The 21,665-nt window shown below is 32.7% G+C and overlaps 1 protein-coding gene and 1 long non-coding RNA gene across 4 annotated transcripts in view; one reads left to right on the forward strand and one right to left on the reverse strand.

Annotated features, from left to right (window-relative positions):
• Nucleotides 1-5,715, forward strand: part of LOC127736368 (protein ELYS-like) — a 104,963-nt gene extending 99,248 nt beyond the window's left edge. For both annotated transcript variants that reach the window (XM_052246876.1, XM_052246877.1), the window contains exon 39: nucleotides 2,911-5,715. In XM_052246876.1, the coding sequence (XP_052102836.1) occupies nucleotides 2,911-3,106 (196 nt within the window). In that variant the 3' untranslated portion in view covers nucleotides 3,107-5,715. The remainder of the gene's footprint in view (nucleotides 1-2,910) is intronic.
• Nucleotides 5,716-12,407: 6,692 nt separating this feature from the next.
• LOC127736378 (uncharacterized) lies at nucleotides 12,408-13,685 on the reverse strand. 2 transcript variants are annotated; one of them, XR_007998936.1, is made up of 3 exons: nucleotides 13,306-13,685; nucleotides 12,850-12,926; nucleotides 12,408-12,447 (listed from the first exon to the last, which is right to left on the reverse strand). It is a non-coding gene; the product is annotated as an uncharacterized LOC127736378 (long non-coding RNA). The 2 variants fall into 2 exon arrangements; XR_007998935.1 differs by having other exon boundaries at nucleotides 12,408-12,926.
• Between the last annotated feature and the right edge of the window lie 7,980 nt (nucleotides 13,686-21,665).

The raw sequence follows: 21,665 nt of genomic DNA on the forward strand, positions 1-21,665 counted from the left end.
TTTTGGGGGTAATTCCCTCAAAATTTTAGTAATAAGGGGCCATAAAAGGGCAAAAAAACAAGCATTTTTATACGACCGCAAAAAAATTTTTGTGGTCGTATATTGGTATGACGTTGGCGTCGTCCGAAGACGCATTAGTTTTCGCACTCTTACTTTAGTTTAAGTGAATGGATCTCTATGAAATTTTACCATAAGGTTCAATACCACAAAAGGAAGGTGGGGATTGATTTTGGGGGTTATGGTACCAACAGTTAAGGAATTAGGGGCCAAAAAGGGGCCAAAAATAAGCATTTTCTAGTTTCCAGACAATAACTGTGGAACGGTGTATGGATCTCTCTGAAATTATACTACAAGTTTCCATACCACAAAGGGATGGTTAGGATTTGCTTTGGGGGGTTATTGCTCAAACCGTTTAAGAATTAGGGGCAAAAAAGGGGGAAAAACAAGGTTGTCCTCATTAATGGACAAATACTTTAGTACAAAACATAATTTAAAGCAGTGTAAGGGAGATAAATCAAATACATCATTGAAATTATCTCCCTTACACTGCTTTTAAATTATGTATAAAGTAATGGTTAATGAACAATTAAGATAATTTAAAACAGTGTAAGGGAGGTAATCCAAATACGTGTTGGTTACTTCCCTTACACTGCTTTTAAATTATGTTTAAAGAAATGCATATTTATAAAGGAAGACCAGTATGGCACATTAGATTTGTAAAATCTTTTATTTGTTATGCCGAATCTAACCATGTATTTAGATTTTTAATTTTGGGTCCAGTTTTCAAATTGGTCTACATTAAGGTCCAAAATTAAACTTTGTTTGATTTTAACAAAAATTGAATATATGGGGTTCTTTGATATGCTGAATCTAAACATTGATTTAGATTTTTGATTTTTGGCCCAGTTTTCAAGTTGGTCCAAATTGGGGTCCAACATTAAACTTTGTTTGATTTCAACAAAAATTGAATATATGGGGTTCTTTGATATGCTGAATCTAACCATGTATTTAGATTTTTTATTTGTGGACCCCGCTATCAAATTGGTTCATATTGAGGTCAAAAGGGTCCAAAATTAAACTTTGTTTGATTTCATCAAAAATTGAATTATTGGGGTTCTTTGATATGCCAAATCTAACCGTGTATTTAGATTTTTAATTTTTGGTCCCGTTTTTTAAATTGGTCTACATTAAGGTCCAAAGGGTCCAAAATTAAACTTAGTTTGATTTTAACAAAAATTGAATTCTTAGGGTTCTTTGATATGCTGAATGATTATGGGCCCAGTTTTCAAGTTGGTCCAAGTTGGGGTCCAAAATTAAACTTTGTTTGATTTCAACAAAATTGAATATATGGGGTTTTGATATGCTGAATCTAAACGTGTATTTAGATTTTAGATTTTTGGCCCAGTTTTCAAGTTGGTCCAAATTGGGGTCCAAAATTAAACTTTGTTTGATTTCAACAAAAATTGAATATATGGGGTTCTTTGATATGCTGAATCTTACCATGTATTTAGATTTTTTATTTGTGGGCCCGCTATCAAATTGGTTCATATTGAGGTCAAAAGGGTCCAAAATTAAACTTTGTTTGATTTCATCAAAAATTGAATTATTGGGGTTCTTTGATATGCCAAATCTAACCGTGTATTTAGATTTTTAATTTTGGGTCCCGTTTTTTTAAATCGGTCTACATTAAGGTCCAAAGGGTCCAAAATTAAACTTAGTTTGATTTTAATAAAAATTGAATTTTTGGGGTTCTTTGATATGCTGAATCTAAACATGTGTTTAGATTTTTGATTATGGGCCCAGTTTTCAAGTTAGTCCAAGTTGGGGTCCAAAATTAAACTTTGTTTGATTTCAACAAAAATTGAATATATGGGGTTCTTTGATATGCTGAATATAAACATGTATTTAGATTTTAGATTTTTGGCCCAGTTTTCAAGTTGGTCCAAATTGGGGTCCAAAATTAAACTTTGTTTGATTTCAACAAAAATTGAATATATGGGGTTCTTTGATATGCTGAATCTAACCATGTATTTAGATTTTTTATTTGTGGACCCCGCTATCAAATTGGTTCATATTGAGGTCAAAAGGGTCCAAAATTAAACTTTGTTTGATTTCATCAAAAATTGAATTATTGGGGTTCTTTGATATGCCAAATCTAACCGTGTATTTAGATTTTTAATTTTTGGTCCCGTTTTTTAAATTGGTCTACATTAAGGTCCAAAGGGTCCAAAATTAAACTTAGTTTGATTTTAACAAAAATTGAATTCTTGGGGTACTTTAATATGCTGAATCTAACCATGTATTTTGATTTTGGACATTGGACCATAATAGGTAAATTAAAAAAATTCAAGTTCTTAGACCACATTCTTTCTGTGTCAGAAACCTATGCTGTGTCAAATATTTAATCACAATCCAAATTCAGAGCTGTATCAAGCTTGAATGTTGTGTCCGTACTTGCCCCAACTGTTCAGGGTTCGACCTCTGCGGTCGTATCAAGCTGCGCCCAGCGAAGCATTTTATTTTTAATAGTTTTGTGGATAATACTTAAATTGCCAGGTAATTGAGAAAAACTTAAAAGAAAAAATATTCAGCAAGTTAATACTAAGGGGATGACCATTTATTTTTCTGTGGGGCAGGAGGATTTTGAAAATGAATATCCTGGACTGGTAGGAAGTTGAAATAAATACCAAGATACTTTATGGCATCCAACATTGATTTGGGGGTACCAGGTTAATTGATACCATCTCTCATAGACTTGGGTACTAGGATACTTTAAAGCATCTTATAGACTTTGGATACCAGGATTCTCTTTTAAAAGACCATGTTGACAATGGTTTCAATGTGCAGCTGTACATAGACAGTTAGTGCATTTTATATTTCAGTATAAATTTATTTTTATTCATGTTACAGGAAGAAGAAACTTTTAAACTATGATGAGGTCAACTTAATTAGTCCAATTAAAGAGGAAGAAGGTGAAACAGAGGTAGAGAGACCTTTGACCCGACAAAGACTAAGACGTACACAGGAAATGCCAATTTTGACATTGCGTGGAGCAAAAGGAACTGGGGCATTGCCACGAAAAAAACGTGTGGCTAAGCTTTGGTGATTTTGCAACTGTTTTTAAAAAAAACATTCAATTGTACTACAAAATAAGAATTTCAAGTGCGAGTAGATAATATGTATGTCTGAGATATGGACTGGTGATCTCATGCAATCCCAGGAACTTTTTTTTATAAACAGTCAGTATCAATTTTGAATGTGTTTTACATTATATGAAATGCATTGCAAGTTTTTGTCATTGTCTTTCCACCCACATTACTGAAAATTTGCTGTGCTTGATAATATTTTAGCTCACCTAATGATTGTGTGAGCTTTTTGTGTCATTACAATCCTAACAACATACTTTACCAGAATCAATCATTCTGAAGTAGTGATGCCTAACCCCTGTAAAGGGTATCCTTTGACATAACTGCACTTTAAACAAACATTATTCAATATCTACATATCACAATGATTTCTAGCTCACCTTGCCAAAGGCAGTTTGCTGTAACTTGATAGCACTCATCCCACATCTAAGGATCATTAAAGACGCTTTTAAATTCTTGTTCCAAGGACTATTAAAAGAAATTATTTGAAAAGATTCTTTTGGCCTGTATTAGAAATTCTTGCACCATGGATGATTCAGTTAGCCTTAGTCCCGTTTGATCAGAAAAAATGCCATCTTGGAGAAATGAAGGCCCCTTTTTCTAATGTCCAGAATCTGCCCCTGTTCTAGGCTTGGTAGTAATTTTTTTCTAATCTGAGCTGTTGGGTCTATTGCTAAGCATGAAGACTTGACTTGATAGTTTCTTTGTATAGTATTTACTGTATGTTGTGTAGCATTGTTGCAAATCGGCAAGTATGACAACTAGGATGAGATATGATTAGAATTTAGAGCTGTTAGTGAGATAAATTAAAAAATCTAAGAGAGCCACTCAATTGTGTTCATTTCCCAATTTATAAAAAAATATGGTTTATAGGGTTTAAGTGACATATAAGCCAATGATTGGTTCTTTCATATTTGTATATTATTGTTACACAAAGGAGTAGGGGCAATAAGGCCCTTATTTGGCCCAACTATTACTGCAAATTTAAAAGTTATCCTACATATTCTTAAATTTGTTCTAACTAGACTAAGGTACCAGGTATTCAGAAAATAAAAACATATTTGACATTTAACGAGTAACCATGGTAACAAACCATTGCGAATTCTTATATTTTGTAAAATTTCTCGATTTTCCTTGTTTTTCATCAAATTTTAAGTATATTTTAGATTGGCAAAGTATGTGCACGTCCAAGAAACAACTTCATATTTGGTGAGATTATGTCATTAGTTATAATAAAGCTTCTCTTAAATTATTTTGTTGTTTCTTGGCTGCGCGCGATGTTTCCACAATGGAAATAATGATGGAAAACTGCTTAAATTCTGTATTTTTCGTCATTTTCATGAAAACGGTACATATTATGACGTAATTGTGATGTCATCAGATAAAAAATCTTATGTTTTTCATTTATATTTCTTGACTCTATGCATTTCTTAACATTATATGCCAATTTGGTATAGTTGTCAAACATTTTATTTTCTTGGGCCAAAACCTGACCTTAATGCCCCTACTCCTTTATTATATGAATAAAATTTTAAAGGATTACATCTTCATCTTATAAGTGCTAACTAGTCAATTACTTTGACCTCTGTTTCAATGTTCTGTGAACTTAATGAAATAAATTACTGCAGGTTTTTTTGTCAAATGATGTTCTGATATATGTGAACAAATAAGAAGTGTCAACATTAGTTAATTGTATGTTATGAACTATATTATTCATTTTGCTCATGCATAAATAGCTGTCTTGAGAAGACGTGTCCCCTTTATGAAACACATTAAAAAATTATAATAAGAAAAGTAGACATACATTGATGAAAAATGGTAACATTATTTATCATGTTTGTGTAATATATGTCTAGAATTTTTTTGTAAATAGATATAAGAAGATGTGGTATGAGTGCCAATGAGACAACTCTCCATCCAAGTAAAAATTTATAAAAGTAAACCATTATAGGTCACAGTACGGTCTTCAACACGGAGCCTTGGCTCACACCGAACAGTAAGCTATAAAGGGCCCCAAAAAATTACTAGTGTAAAACCATTCAAACCGGAAAACCAACAGTCTAATCTATATAAAAAACGAGAAACGAGAAACACTTATGAACCACATCAACAAACGACAACTACTGAACATCAGATTCCTGACTTAGGACAGGTGCAAACAAATGCAGCGGGTTTAAACGTTTTAATGGTACCAAACCTTCACCCTTTTTCTGAAACAATAGTGTAACATCACAACATAGAAAGACACACTATAAAATAAGTCTGTATTTATAAAAAGTCTGTGTTTTGCTAATGTATAAGACTGAATTGTCCCACAGTCAATAGCTTTTGATAAAACATTTGTTTTGAAATCTGACACTCAAAGGTATATGCATTTACTTCTTGAACAAGTTCTTCATTTAAAAATTTTGATCTCAGATCATTAATGTCTATTTTACATATAAATGTGAAATTATTGTAATTTTTGGAAAACATTTTCAGGAGTTCACACCATTAATTATTGTCAATGGAGAAATATGTTGTTGTTATGTCCAAAGAAAAGTTAATGATAATAAACTGATATATTGTGTATTCTTTCTTTATTGCCAAAATAAATTTAATTATAAGATAGCATCATTTGTTAATACTTCCACATTCGAATGAAATTATATGGACCAATGAAGAAAGGATTACAATTTTTTCTTCATAGTTATTTTGAAATTAAGGATATTCATTCCTCTGTTTCAAAATATTAAGCATTTCAAAAGACTGTAATAAATTGATAGTATATAAATAAAGGAAGTTAAAAGACAGAAAAAAAAGAATGAAAGGTCTGTGTCCTTGATTTGATATATAAGTCATTGAAAATTTGTAATAAATTGATAGTATATAAATAAAGGAAGTTAAAAGACAGAAAAAAAAGAATGAAAGGTCTGTGTCCTTGATTTGATATATAAGTCATTGAAAATTTGGTGGGGAATGTTTCTGTCTAGATCTTCCATACATTTAACATATGCACCTTTTTTCTTTCAAGAACTATGAAAAAATAACAAGAATTTTATAAGATTTTCAAAAATGGCTTATTAAACTATATGTTAATAAATTATGTAAAGAAAAATAGAGGTTAGCAGGCAATTTATTTTTTACTTTTTACAGAAACACATGTATAGATTCTTGATATTGACAAAAATTCAAAAACAAGAGTAGCGAACATCCTTTAGTCAAGTATCTCAAATATTTTAAATCTTGGAGGAGGAAGCTCACAATTAGATGTTTTTTTGTTAGTGTATAATGCCACTTTCAGCCCCCTTGGCTATATCATGGTGGCCAGTATTTATTGGTGGGCTGGAAGCTTATGATTGTCTACTTGTTGGTGTTGATACCACTTTCAGCCCCCTTGGCTATATCATGATGACCAGTATTTATTGGTGGCGGAAACTCACGATTAGATGTTTGTCTGTTGGTGTCGATACAACTTTCAGTGCCCTTGGTGATATCATGGTGGCCAGTATTTATTGGTGAACTGGAAGCTTATGATTGTCTACTTGTTGGTGTTGATACCACTTTCAGCCCCCTTGGCTATATCATGATGGCCAGTATTTATTGGTGCAGGAAACTCACGATTAGATGTTTGTTTGTTGGAGTGGCCATTATCAGTGCTCTTGTTTAAATCATGGTGACCATTTTGTATTGGAGGAAACTCACGATTAAATGTTTGTTTGTTGGAGTGACCATTATCAGTGCCCTTGTTTACATCATGGTGACCATTTTGTATTGGTGCAGGATACTCACGATTAGATGTTTGTTGGTTTTAATGCCATTTTCAGTGCCCATGGTTATATCAAGGTCACCAGTTTATATTGGTGGATGAAGCTCACTAGATGTTTGTTTATTGGTGTTATTGCCATTTTCAGTGCCCCTGGTTATATCATGGTGACCAGTTTTTATTGGTGAAGGAAGCTCACAATTAGATGTTTGTTGGAGTTTAATGTCACTTTCAGTGCCCCTGGTTATATCATAGTGATAAGTTTTTATTGGTGGAGGAAACTCACGATAAGTTGTTTGTTTGTTGGTGTTAATGCCACTTTCAGTGCCCCTTGTCATATCATGGTGACAAATTTTTATTGATGGAGGAAAGTCAAAATTAGATGTTTGTTTGTTGGTGTTAATGCCACTTTCAGTGCCCCTGGTTATATCATGGTGACCAGTTTTTATTGGTGGAGGAAACTCACAATTAGATGTTTGTTTGTTTGAGTTTCATGCCACTGTCAGTGCCCCTGGTTATATCAAGGTGACCAGTTTTTATTGGTGGAAGCAGCTCAAAATGAGATGTTTGTTTGTTTGTTTGTGCTATTGCCATTTTCAGTGCCCTTGTTTATATCATGGCAGGAACATATATATTGACATAGATATACTGTTCCCAGATCATGGTTACCAGTTTTTATTGGTGGAGGAAACTCACAATTAGATGTTTTTTTGTTGGTGTTGATGCCACTTTCAGATCCCCTTGGTTATATCGTGGTGACAAGTTTTTGAAAATATTGGAACTTTGTTCCAATTTTCTTTCCTAAGGCTCCCAAACAGGAAATAGCTAAATTTATAGCTACTTAATCTATACACATTGAAATATAGTTCCCAGTAATTCTCAAGTATGTGTGGTAACTGTATATTTGAAATGGAACAATTTTGGTCATAGTTTTAGAACAGTTCATTCAAGTATGTATTATCTTTTGTTACCCGTATGTCAACTTGCTGGCTAGTTTTGTCAATTTTATAAGGTAAGAGAACTGATATAATACCAGTATGATTGACAACTTTTATAATCAGAAACAAGGTGGAGCCTTATTTTCTCCCTCATTTCACTCTTCCGAACATTTTTTTCTTAACTATATCTCGTAGAAAAAAAAACAGTACAATCACACATACATAAATGCATCAAAATTCACCATACACAAGTCAAAAATGAACTGAGAAAGTAACATACAAGTTTATTTGGGGTGGGTGGGTGGGGAATAGTGTACCGATACTAACTACTGTGTCCTTACTATTTTGTAATAAACTGACTCACTGCCGAAATAGTCCATGCATTCAATGGGTATTACCTCATCTAATTTAAATATTGAAAACCGTTATGTTAAACATAAGATCGCAAAGAAATGTAATACATTGGAATGTCCAACCCATTTAAATGCCAATCATATTGACCAGTCTTACATTATACTTTATCATTCAACTCAATACACAATTATTGACCAATTAATGAATACACACAAAAGTTTGATATAAATATAAATTTTAGATTTGATAATTAACCTACCATATTACTTTTGATCTACACTACATAAAATGACTCTATACATTGTCTTAAATATTTAGGATTAATACAATCTATTTTTTTTATAAAAGACAAAATAGTAGGGTCTATATTTATGCGCCCGCCGTAGATGACGGGGGCATTAAGTCTATTCGTCCCATTTTTGTTTGTTTGAAGCTCGAGTGCGGGCATTCCTGTCCTCAGACACATTCTTCTTTTATTTAGTTAATAAATCAGTGTACTCACGATCTGTTATTAATTAATAATTTAGTAATTGGAATGAAACAATAAGTAAAATATAAAAATTCGTCATCTAGGCAAATTACCAATATTTTTTTATGTTTACTTCTCATCAAATTTCTTTGAAACATTGTTAGTTATTTGTATATTTAAATGCAGGAAGTGCTAAAGTTGATGCCACTTTCAGGTTACAAGAGGGCAATTATTTGTTTACATTTTACTGGCTTTTTTACCCAAAGATGGTACTCAGAATAGAATCCTGTACTGCTTCTGATTGGATGATACAGGATTGAAATTACTTTTAATCGAAAGCTTATCCAATTAGGTTTAAATAATCCAGAAAATCAAATTCACATTTTACAAAATATAGAAACTGTCTTCCATTTCTGCACGTCGGAGCCATTAAAAATATGCCCTTTTCATTAAGCGAAAAAAATAGACGATCTTTTTCAACTGCATTTTAAGTATACTTCGGCCGCATGACCATATATATTTTTTTGGGTTATTATGCAACACTGGCATTTCTAGTTACAGGAACTGCTTACCGTTTTTATACGCCCGTTTACGGGACGTATTATGGTATACCGTTGACCGTCCGTCTGTCCGTCCGTCCCTCGTCAACATGTCGGACATTTACTCAAAAAAGCTTTGACCAATATGCATGAAACTTTGGTGAATTGTTTATATCTATTGACTTGAGCTCACTTTCGTTTTTTATAAATTTCAGATTTACCGTTTCCGAGTTTTGGGGTTTTATTCTTTAAAAAAGGGGGGATTTTCCAGTTTTCCGACAATAACTCAAGAATGCTTTCACCAACTTGCAAGAAATTTTGGCGAATTGTTTATATCTATTGACATGAGCTCCCTTTTGGATTTTTATAAATTTTAGATTGAACGTTTCTGAGTTACAGGGTTTTATTCATAAAAAAAAAAGGGATTTTCCAGTTTTCGGACAATAACTAAAAAATGCTTTTAGTAGTTCTCATGAAACTTTGGTGAATTGTTTATATCTGTTGATGTAAGCTCTTTTTAGAATTTTATAAATTTTACATTTTACATTTCTGAGTTATGGGGTTTTATTCATTAAAAAAGGGGGGACTTTCCATATTTTGGACAATAACTCAAAAATGCTTTCAGCAGTTCTCATGAAACTTTGGTGAATTATTTATAGCTATTGATGTAAAAAAGGGGGGATTTTCCAGTTTTTGGACAATAACTCAAAAATGCTTTCAGCAGTTCTCATGAAACTTTGGTGAATTATTTATAGCTATTGATGTAATCTCCCTATTGATTTTCATAAATTTCAAATATGACATTGAGAAGAAATTGAACTTTATTTGTTTATAGTCTGACAACAGATTTACTAAGTATTGCGGAACAGCACAGTGTATTGTACAACAGCAAGAAATCTTTAATTGAATATAAATTCAATTCATATAACCAATTTCAAGTTCTTTGACTACATTTATTCAGAAACCTTTAATATGTCAAATATTTAATTACAATCCAAATTCATACCTGTATCAAGCTTGAATATTGTGTCCATTTTTGCCCCAACTGTTCAGGGTTTGACCTCTGCGGGTGTATCCAGCTGCGCTCAGCGAAGCAGTTTATTTTCCTAGTGTGTGTAGTTTTTGAGAAATAAAATACAGAACACCACTGGTACCCTATGGAAAATGCATTACGAATAATTGCGCTCTTGTAACCTATAGTGCCCATGGTTACATGATGGTGACCAGTTTTTGGTGGAGAAATCCACTTCATTTGTAGAATCACTGTACGGTGTACGTTTTCTGTCGACATTGTTCATCTGACCTTGAACTTAAAATCCACTTCATTTGTAGATCCACTGTAAGGTGTACTTTTTCATCCGACATTGTTTTCCTGACCTTGACCTTATTTTCAGGTATCAGTGATAATGATAAGTTTATGCCGACCATGCAAGACCCTGTTACCATAAATGCCAATAAAATGTGTAAGGTTAGGCAGGAAAATATAAGGTAGGCAGGGAACAGAACTTTATTTTTGTTTATGGCCTAATCAGAAAAGCAGGCAAACTAGACACTTTTTTTTATGAAAACATTGATTTTACCTAAACATACTAATAACTTTTAAAATTATACATCTGACAATATATAAAGGCAATAAACAGTTTTAAACATACCGGTACTTAAAATCAAATTTAGAAATGACTTGCTGAAAGGCTATAAAGCAGTTCACATAATTCCCTTTAATGTGTAATCTAAATTATACCTTTATCATACATCTGTTTTGTATAACATACAAAGTACTAGCAAAGGGTTTGTGTTTGTACCAGCTGACAAAGCATCCCACAATGTGGTGGTGGTATGCCGTAAATATTACATGAAAGTTCTTAAGAATGAAATTTTAAATTCTTCTACATTCAAGTCTGTGCGCTCCACAGAGAGTATAGTAAACAATCATATCATAACCACAGCTTATGGCCTCTTCTGAGTATTTGAAGGTTCCTAACTTCCTACTATGTATTTGTTACCTAAACTACACAAAAAACCAGTAAAATTTCATCTCAGCCTCTAGTAAGTGTTCTACAACTAATCTTTCAGTGCTTATTACTAGTTCCTTAACTACTATCAAAGAACTTATCATTAACTTTTGTAATAAAACATATGAAAATAGTGGAATTAACTATTTTTGGAGTGTTAAAAATTCTTTTGATGGTTTAGATAAATTACATGCTTTTGATGGTCCTTTTGATTCTGTTGACAGCTTTGACTTTTCAACTCTACACTACACTTCCACACAATCTTGTCAATGCAACTCATTTAAAGCCTTTTTCTCTAATGAGAAAGGTAAATATGCTAGATATACTTACTGGAGGTGTGATGAGATGATTGAAGCTGTTAATTTTCTCCTTGATAATATTTATGTACGTTTCAGCAATGAAGTTTATCGACAGGTTGTATGTATTCCTATGGAGACCAATTGCGCCCCTTTAATAGCAGACTTGTTCTTGTACTGTTATGAATCCCAGTTAATGACCAAACTCAGTAAAGACCCATCTAAATTGCATTTAATTGATAAATTCTACAACACTTACCATTATCTTGATAAATCAAGAATTTTCTTAATATACTGCCAAAATATACCCAAACAAATTTACTTTAAATAAATAAAATATAAACGGTAATAACTTACCTTTCCTAGATTTAGATATTTCAGTTTTACAGGGGAAACTCTACACTAAAATTTACGACAAAAGGGACGATTTTTTGTCGAGCCTGCGAATTTTGTCGCAGAAAGCTCGACATAGTGATAGTGATCCGGCGACGGCGTCAGCTATCTTCATAAAAGCTTAATATTTCAGAAGGAAGAATACCTGGATCCTTCATACTTTGTATATAGATGCCTTATGATATGAAGTTTCCGTCTGTCATATGTCCATCGACCTTGACGTCATTTTCATGGTTCAGTGACTACTTGAAAAAAAAGTTAAGATTTTTAGTATTCTTAAATTCTCTCTTATTATGAGTAATAGGATAACTACATTTGGTATGTGCGTACCTTGCAAGGTCTTCATGCCCGTCAAATAGTTTTCACTTGACCTCAACCTCATTTCATGGATCAGTGAACAAGGTAAGTTTTGGTAGTCAAGTCCATATCTCAGATACTATAAGCAATAGGTCTACTATATTTGGTGTATGTGTAACCAGGTTGTTTTGGTCGTATAATAAAATAAACACCTCAGGATCAATGGATTCGTTTTATTGTGTAATATAAGAAATGACCCTGCAATACAAATACAAATAATAAATACAAAGAAAGATAACTCTATTCATTCTAGGTGACAATACCTAAAATACAATACTCAAATACTTCCTACTGGACAACTATGGTTTTCCATGTTATTTACTTACAAATCTATTTACATAGAATGTTAATCATGAGAAATATTGTTCTCATCATAAATTACACATCTTAACATTTAACATATTGGTATTCTACCAAATATTCTTCTGATAGTCATTTATGGGTCATTCCATTCAAATTACTAACAACATTGAATTAGTACACATAAAGCAAAGCGTACAGTAACATAACACAATAAGCTTATTAAAACAAATATTATAGCCATGCTCAAGACAAATGTTAAGCACAAAAACACACATATAAACAGAATACACAACCTACCATGTATGAGGTACATAGGTCCTGTATTTACAATATGGAATCTTCTACATGATATACGAACAGTATGGTTCAAATATCTGTAATAAAAATATTATCATAACTATTTGTGTTTATAGTTTACGTATCAAATTATCAAATCATTTAATAGTTTAAAATATGTCTTAACATACAAATTACTATTTTATATCTTTACTATTACTTCTTTTCACTAAACTGAGTAATTCATATAATTTTACTGTTTATGGCTTAAATACTTACAAAATGATTTGTTTGACTGTGTCAATTTAGTTAAACTGATTTAAACAATATTTAATATACTTTTATATGTTTTAATCTATTTTATACACCTTTTACTCTGAAATCATTCATTCTGACCATTCATACCAAATCATCTATACAATCTATTCATATCAGTATTTTAGTATGAATGTGACATATTAAGTAGAGAAAACTGACCTGATAATGGAATCAAAGATGTCCACAAATATAAATATATCAAAGCAAACAACACACAACTATACAATTCAAAGTATGAGTAAATTCTGACCTAACAATAGAATTTCCCTCCAAAATGACCATATGACTAAATTAGCCAATTATCACAAAGAAGAAAAAGTTTCACAATACAAACTAGTAAAACCCAGAGAGTAAACAAATAACCAATATATCAAAACTCACTGAGCCATGTAAAAATCATACAATGAACATAACCAGTGGAGCATGACTAGAAACTAACTCACTAAATACTTAGAATTAAAAATATTACACTCATCAAATATATAGTATCACAATATCAAAGTATAATACAAAATTAAAAATATCCAAATTAACACACTACCACATACTCCCCGCTGCAGGAAAAAATGACGTCCCGTCATTTATCAGTATGTGTAGATGTCTTCAAAATATCTAAAATAGTGCGTGCCGCTTCACTCTTCATATCCACAAAAAGATCAGACTGTACCAGATCAGTAATGCAATCAATCTTCTGTTTCCACTCACTCTTAACACTAACTGCTGACTTAGATATATCATAATCACCTGATGTATACCAAGCGGGTGGTTTTCTAGATCTAGTTGAGCGTCTGACAGGAACATTATCTGAATCATCTGACTCTAGTGAAATATCTGCCTCAGGTGTATCATCCTGTTGGCCATCACTTTCCTCTACTGGAGCGCTTTCTATGTGTACAGATTCCTCCTGCTCAGCCTGTGTAGCAGTATGGGCGTCCCCATGCGGATCTGTAGTTTCTACAGCTTCCCTGTTGTTATCTTCGAGCTGTGTTTCATCAACATCTGGATCAATTGACTCTTCAGTGATGATTCTATCACTGTCCAAATATCCATCTGAGTTGACAATGAAATGGTTTTCAGAATCAGACTCGTCTTCTGATGTGGTATCAGAATCTGAACCTTCTTCTGGTTTGTCCTGTTTCTTCAGTGAGTGTTTAATATGATCTTTTGTGGATTTATGAAGTGATTTTTCCTTGTCATAGATGAATCCAATGGGTAAAAGTAGGTTTCTATGTAATGTTCGTGTTCTTCCTGTTCCATTTTCCCTTCTTACAGTATAAACTGGTATATCTGTGTTTGGCTGAGTCATGACTTTGTATGGTTCTTCTTCCCATTTGTCAGACAATTTATGTTTTCCATCAAATGCAAGGATTCGGACCAAAACTTTATCTCCAATGCTGATATTAGCTCCTCGGACCTTGGTATCATACATCTGTTTTTGTTTTTCTCTGGCCTTTTTGGCAGCCTCTTCAGCAAGTTGGTATGCCTTTGATAAACGCTCCTTCAATTCCTTAATGTAATTCGTTGAAGGCTCAAAGTCATCCTTCCTTAATCCAAAAACAACATCAATGGGAAGTCTCGGATTACGACCAAACATCAGTAAATAAGGTGACTGACCAGTAGACTCGTGTCTAGTGCAGTTGTATGCATGTACCAAAGGTCCAATGTATTGTTTCCAGTTGACTTTCTGGTGATTTTCCAAAGATCCAAGCATGTTTAACAAAGTTCTATTGAATCTTTCTGTCATACCGTTACCGATAGGGTGATAGCTTGTTGTTCTGGACTTTTTCATTCCTGTTAATTTACAAAGTTCTTTTATTACTTTTCCTTCAAAATTGGCTCCTTGATCTGAATGAAGTCTTTGTGGAATTCCATAATGTACAATATAGTTGTTAAATAAAACATCTGCGGTGGTTTTGGCAGTCTGATTACGAGTTGGAATGGCTTGTGCATATCTTGTGTAGTGATCGGTTATGACAAGTATGTTCTGATATCCACCTTTTGATGGTTCCAACGTTAAATAGTCTATAGCAACAAGTTCCATTGGCGTTGAAGTAGTGATACTTACTAATGGCGCTCTTTGTTTCGTTGTTGTTTTTCTCCTTATACAGCGACCACATTGTTCAATCCAATGTTCCACATCTTTATCCATTCTTGGCCAATAGAATCTGTCTTTTAACAATGAGAGTGTTCTTTCTTTTCCAGGATGTCCCATATCATTATGCATAGCTTCCAATACAGTTGATGCATGAGTAATAGGCAGAACTAATTGCTTCCTTATTTCTCCATCTATAGTTGTTTCTCTGTATAGGATGTTATCAATCAATCTAAGATGTTGAAATTGGCGCATAAATGGACTAGGTCCTATTTCTTTAATTCTAGGTTTTCTATTCTGGTGAACAAATTCAATCCATGGTCTGATGTCTGGATCCATAGTTTGTGCTTTTTCCCAGTCAATAATATTTCCTAGATTGGTTCCTCTGTTGTCTATATCCTCAATCACTACATCAGGTGAAATAGCTAAACTCTCAATATAAGCTGGTGGTAATGCTTTTCGACAAATAGCTTTGATGGATTCAAGCGGTATATTACATCTGTCGTTGCAATCTGTATCAGCAGGAAGACGACTTAGAGCATCTGCGTCTGCATTAGCCTTCCCTGGTCTATAGAGTATATCAAAATCAAATGCTGATAATGCAGCTAACCATCTATGTCCTGTTGCATCAAGTTTTGCAGATGTTAATACATAAGTAAGAGGATTGTTGTCAGTCATGATGGTAAATTTCGTTCCGTATAAGTAATCCTTGAATTTATCTGATACTGCCCATTTCAGTGCCAGAAATTCCCTCTTATGTGTAGCATAGTTCTTTTCAGCTTTAGATAAACTGCGACTGGCATAGCTAATCACTCTTTTGAGTCCATTCTGTTCTTGATATAAAACAGCACCAAGAGCGTCTCCAGATGCGTCTGTATGAAGTTCATACGGTTTAGAACCATCTGCGTAGCCAAGTATAGGTGCTGATATGAGTTTTTCCTTCAGTAGTTCAAATGCTCTTTCTTGTTCATTTCCCCATTTCCATAATTTCTTTGTTTTAGTCTTGTTTTTCTGTCCTTTCTTTGTTGGTGTAGGCATTAACTCTGTTAATGGTTTTGATATCTTACTAAACTGGTGAATGAAACGACGGTAATATCCAACAAATCCTAAAAATCGACGAATGTCTTCTGGTGTAGATGGTTTTGGCCAAGATGTTACTACTTCTGTCTTTTGTTTATCTATTTGAATTCCTTCTTCAGATACTATGTGACCAACATATTTAACCTTTCGCTTGAAGAATTCGCATTTTCCTGGTGCTAATTTTAAATTTGCTTCTCTAATTTTGTCAAAAACTAATTTTATGTTGTGAAGATGTTCTTCGTAAGATTTTCCAAAAATGATGATATCGTCGATGAATATGCAACATATCTTTAAATTCAAATCGCCTAAAATTTCCTCCATGAGTCTTTGATAAGTTGCTGGTGAATTTGTTAGTCCAAACGGAAGACGGTTATACTCATAAAAACCCAGTGGTCCTACAGTGAACGCAGTTCTTTCCTTATGTTCTTCTTTGATCTCGACTTGATAATATCCCGACTTCATGTCGACAACGGAAAAGAACTTGCTGCCAGCTAAACAATCTAATAATTCCTCTATCCTTGGCAAAGCATAACTATCTTTTCTTGTCTTTAAATTAATTTGGCGGTAATCAATGCATAGTCTGAGAGATCCATCCTTTTTCTTAACAAGTACCACGTTAGATGCATATGGTGAATGAGATGGTCTTATGATTCTATTGTTGAGAAGTTGGCGTAAATGAGAACGAACTTCATCATACATTGCGGTTGGAATTCTGCGGTATCTCTGTTTGAATGGTCTTTCATTTTCGTCAATTAAATCTATTCGGTGTTGCACCCTATCGGTATGTCCTACATCACCATCACCTTTTGAGAAAATATCTTGAAATGAATTTATCATATCTTTTCCTTCTTGAAATTGTTCATCTGTCAAATCACTTTGCATGATATCCTTGACTTTTTCTGTAATAGGTATATCATCAGTGTTTTCGTCCTTTGGTATATCTTCAATAGTGACTGGTTGAAGTTCGCAAACTATAGCTTTAGGTGGAATGGCTATTGTACTAGTTGTTACATTTGCTATCTTAATTTTCAATATATTGTTGTTGTTATATCTGTATTGATGTATTGCTGGCTCTATATCTAAATCTTGTATATGATGATCAGATACTAATGTTGTTTGTAGTAAACAAGCTGTAGGCTTAAACGGTATTTCCTTGACGCAATATCCTTCAATAATTTTCTCGGTATTTGGAGGTATTATAATCTTTTGTATTTCTGCAGATCTTACTAAAGCTAATCTGTTTTTGTTCTTTGTAAGTTGTTTTTCTTGTAGTGATATAGTCCTGAATGTAAGATACCAAGGTGTAGTCAACTGTGCATTCTGTAAAAATCTATCTCCATGCTGTTGTTTAAGTTCTGACATCAAGGTTTCAAGTATATTAGTTCCAAGTAGTAAAGGTACATGCTGGTTATATTGACTATCTGGTATAACAAGTATCGGATAAGTTCTGTTAATGCTGTTTTTAGTTGTTATTCTTGCGTCGATAAATCCTAAATATGGTAATTGAGTTCCTCCTGCACATTCAATATCCAAAAGTTTATGTAATTCCTGAAGTTCTAATGAGCTAGAAAGATGATCTTTGTAATAAGAGTATGCCAAAGTTGACACTGTTGAACCAGTATCTAAAAGTGTAGTTACCTTGTTTCCCTCTAATTCTATTGTTGATTCTGCAGGTTTTCCTAATAATCCTGGCGGTATTTCTTTAACTAAATTATTTCTAATCTGAGGACCATATGTTGCATTTTTCCTCAAGCCTACCACCGGCCCCTGGTCATAGGCTGCCTGAAGTTTAAAGAATTCCTCTGGTGATCTAAAATCACCCGGCATCCAATCTGTAAGTGACCGTAAAGTCCACATCTATGGCACTTAGGTTCCTGTTGATATCCCGGTTGTTGTGTAGGTTGATGTTGAGTATCTTCATAGGTTGGTGTATCTGATGATTGCTGATTCCAATTACCTGTATTAGGTGGTTGCCAGTTACCAGTACCTCTTGATGATTGCCAGTTACTAGTACCTCTTGATGATTGCCAGTTTCCAGTACTTCTTGGTGATTGCCAGTTGCCAGTACCTCTTGACGGTTGACTTCTACCTCGTCCAAATCCTCTATTATTACCTCTATATCCTCTGTTGAATTGAGGTAAGTATCTTTGTGGTGTATTCTGTTGTTCCAATGAAGTAACCTTTTGTGTAAGTTGGTTTATCATTCCTACCAATTTATCATACTTCGGTTCCTCTGTAGTGATCGCTGATTTAGATGTTCCTTGCTTACTCTTAGTTTTTAGTGTATCGGTCTCTTTTGACACTGCATGATCTCTTTCAATCTGACGAAGGGCTACGCGTAAACTGTCAAAATCCTTAATGGTGTCATACTTATGACTGCTGATATCCTTCAAGTCCTGACGCAATCCCGTCCAAAGCATGGAATGAAGCATCTTGTCAACATCATTAACCTGTACCATTCCTAAATCCTGTGCTCTACCAATGACATTCTCAAGTCTGCAACTCCAACTTGTTATATCCTCATCCTCTTTCTGTCTAGCCCCATAAAATTCTGCCAATAATGCCTCTCTTTGATCAATGTTCCCATAGATACTATCTAGCTTGTTCAGTATCTGGTTGACAGAAATGTCTGTACCAAGTCGCATAACAACTCTTCCAGCTTCTCCTCTCAATGATGTTCTCATCGCTTCCTTAATCATATTTTCCGTGTAAAGTTGTTGTTTCAATAAACATCTAATGTTGTACCTCCATAAATCAAATGTAAGTTCTCCTTTTGCATTTTCTCCAGAAAACCATGTAAGTTTTGGTGGCTGAGACATAGATGATGCCTTTTGTAAAGTAGATGGATGTTGTAATGTAGATATATTCTTTGACATCAAAGGTGGAGGTGGTGGCATTGGTTTTGGTAGACCAAATATAATCCCCTTCTTAAAACTAGGTGTTTTGACATCTTTAACAGGTGTTGTTTCATCTAAATGTCCAGAAGCCTTCAACACATCAATCATCATGCCAGCTAATTGTGGTTCAATTCCTTTCTGTGGATTCTTCTTCAAATCCTCAATGTCCAGATATAAATCTCCAAATGTCTTATCCTTGGATGGAGTAACGACGACTTCCTCCAAAGACTTTCCTCCTTCTGCCATGGTGATCAGTAATACTAAATAAAATGTGAACAATACTAATAAAATATACTACAAAGAAAAAAAATATGAAAGATCTGATAATCCTACACTGAAATATGAAAGAAACCAAACAAAGTAGTCAAATATAAACTGTAACAGCAATTATCTGTCAGAAATAAAAAAACATTATATATAGTAATCTAAGGGAGATAATCTAATGAATCTGAAACCTAAAATAATATACTGCTGACCAAACTAGATGATAAGTATAAATACCAAAGAAGAAGTGTCTGCTATGTATCAATACTCCTTATCTGTAACAAAATAAATATCAAATTAATAATCAAAAGCTACTGCACTTCTTATCTGAAAAAAAAAAATAAATATCAACTGTCAAGGGAGATAATCTGAAATTAAACTAAATCTGGTAATAAGTATAAGATGTCTCAAGTATAAGTAATACAACCAAGTATAAGTATACCTACAAAGAAAAGTAAATAAATTAATCAAATATAGCTGGGGGGAAAAAATTATGTATTAGAATAGTGATAAACTAATCAATATATATAAAGTCTACAAGAAAAAATAAGAAAACTAATTAAATACCTTAACCTAAAATATAAGCTAAATGTATAAAGAAAATAAACTAAATAAGTATATCTAAGAAGATATGTATAGAAATAATCAGATATATCTCAAAAGATATAGAGAAAAGTAATTTAGTATATCTCAGAAGATATATAAAAAAATAATAAAGTATATCTCAAAAGATATATAGACAAAGATGATTAAATCTACAAAATAAAGTTAAAGATCAATCAAATCTATTATACAAATTTAAAATAAATCAAATCTACAATACAATGTAAAGTGTATTAATAATCTACAATAATAATCAATGCAAAATAGAATAAATACACAATGACATGTACTATAAATATAATAAAATACAAATCAAAAGTATGAATATAACTACACAAAATAATATTCAATACAATATATATATACACACAATATCACCAAGGCCTACCTTCTTAATTATAATATGCTTCTACCTACAATATGAGTGTGATGAACTTTTACGTCAACAAACTCAAACTACAAGAACTTCAAGTCAATAAATATAATACAACTTCACTGATATATCTCAACTCCAAAGCAAATACTAAACCTACCTAGCTTACTTAAAAAAATACAAGTCCAAAATCTAAATGCCTCAAAGAATAAATGAACTAAATCAAATCAAAGTCAATGAGTAAACAATAAGTGAACAGTAAAGATAAAGGATGTAACTAGAAACAGATGGTGAGGTTAATAGTATGAACGGTTAAATGTAACGTTTATTCACACTATATCCTCTCAATGCTCAATCGCTACTCAGAGTAAAAGTGGTTGCTTAAATTATATTAACGTTCAATAATATTTAACTCTTTGAATGTTTAATAAGATTTATGCTTTTCTTTCTTTTTTTTTTTTAAATTTAAATTAGTTTAAACCTTTAAATTTTTTTAAAATAATTTTATACCTCAAACTACAATTCAGTATTAACACCAACACATCATGTTAATAAATAAAGGAACACAAAGTACATATAAATACTAAATAGTACAGTGAACAACTAAATATACAACACAAATGACAGTACACAGTTACTCTACACATACAACACAAAATAAACAACACATTTAAATGTATATGGACGTGTGAAAAATGGAAAAGTTCAAAATATTTTGTGTGTCTGTATCAATTAATCAAAATTGAATGTAGTAAAGTTTGATCTCGAACAGTATTATCACTCGTTAAATCAATGAAATGTGTATGTCTAAATCTTTTTTTCTTTTTTTTTTTTTTATAAAATAAAAGTGTATGTAATTAACTATTAACAACTATGAATGTCTATGTATGTGTTTCTAAATCAATCAATCTTTCCGAATACTACCTAGTATTCATCCTATAAAATGTTCAATGTTTATTTACATTATGTGTGGGTGTGTCTATATAGTACTTCCGGTTGACCTTGACCTCAAAACAGATGTGTGGGGGAGGGGGTCTATGTATTTACGAAAAAAAAAAATTTTAAGTTCAACAACTCAAAATAACATTTATAATATTCAATACCAATATCAATACACGATTGTCTCTGTGGTATAATACTATATGTTTACTTCAAATGACAAAGCCTATTTCATGTTATTATATTACAACTGTTCTGTCAAATCTCTATC

The sequence above is a fragment of the Mytilus californianus genome, unplaced genomic scaffold (assembly GCF_021869535.1).
Source record: "Mytilus californianus isolate M0D057914Y unplaced genomic scaffold, xbMytCali1.0.p SCAF_30, whole genome shotgun sequence".
Lineage (NCBI taxonomy): Eukaryota > Metazoa > Mollusca > Bivalvia > Mytilida > Mytilidae > Mytilus > Mytilus californianus.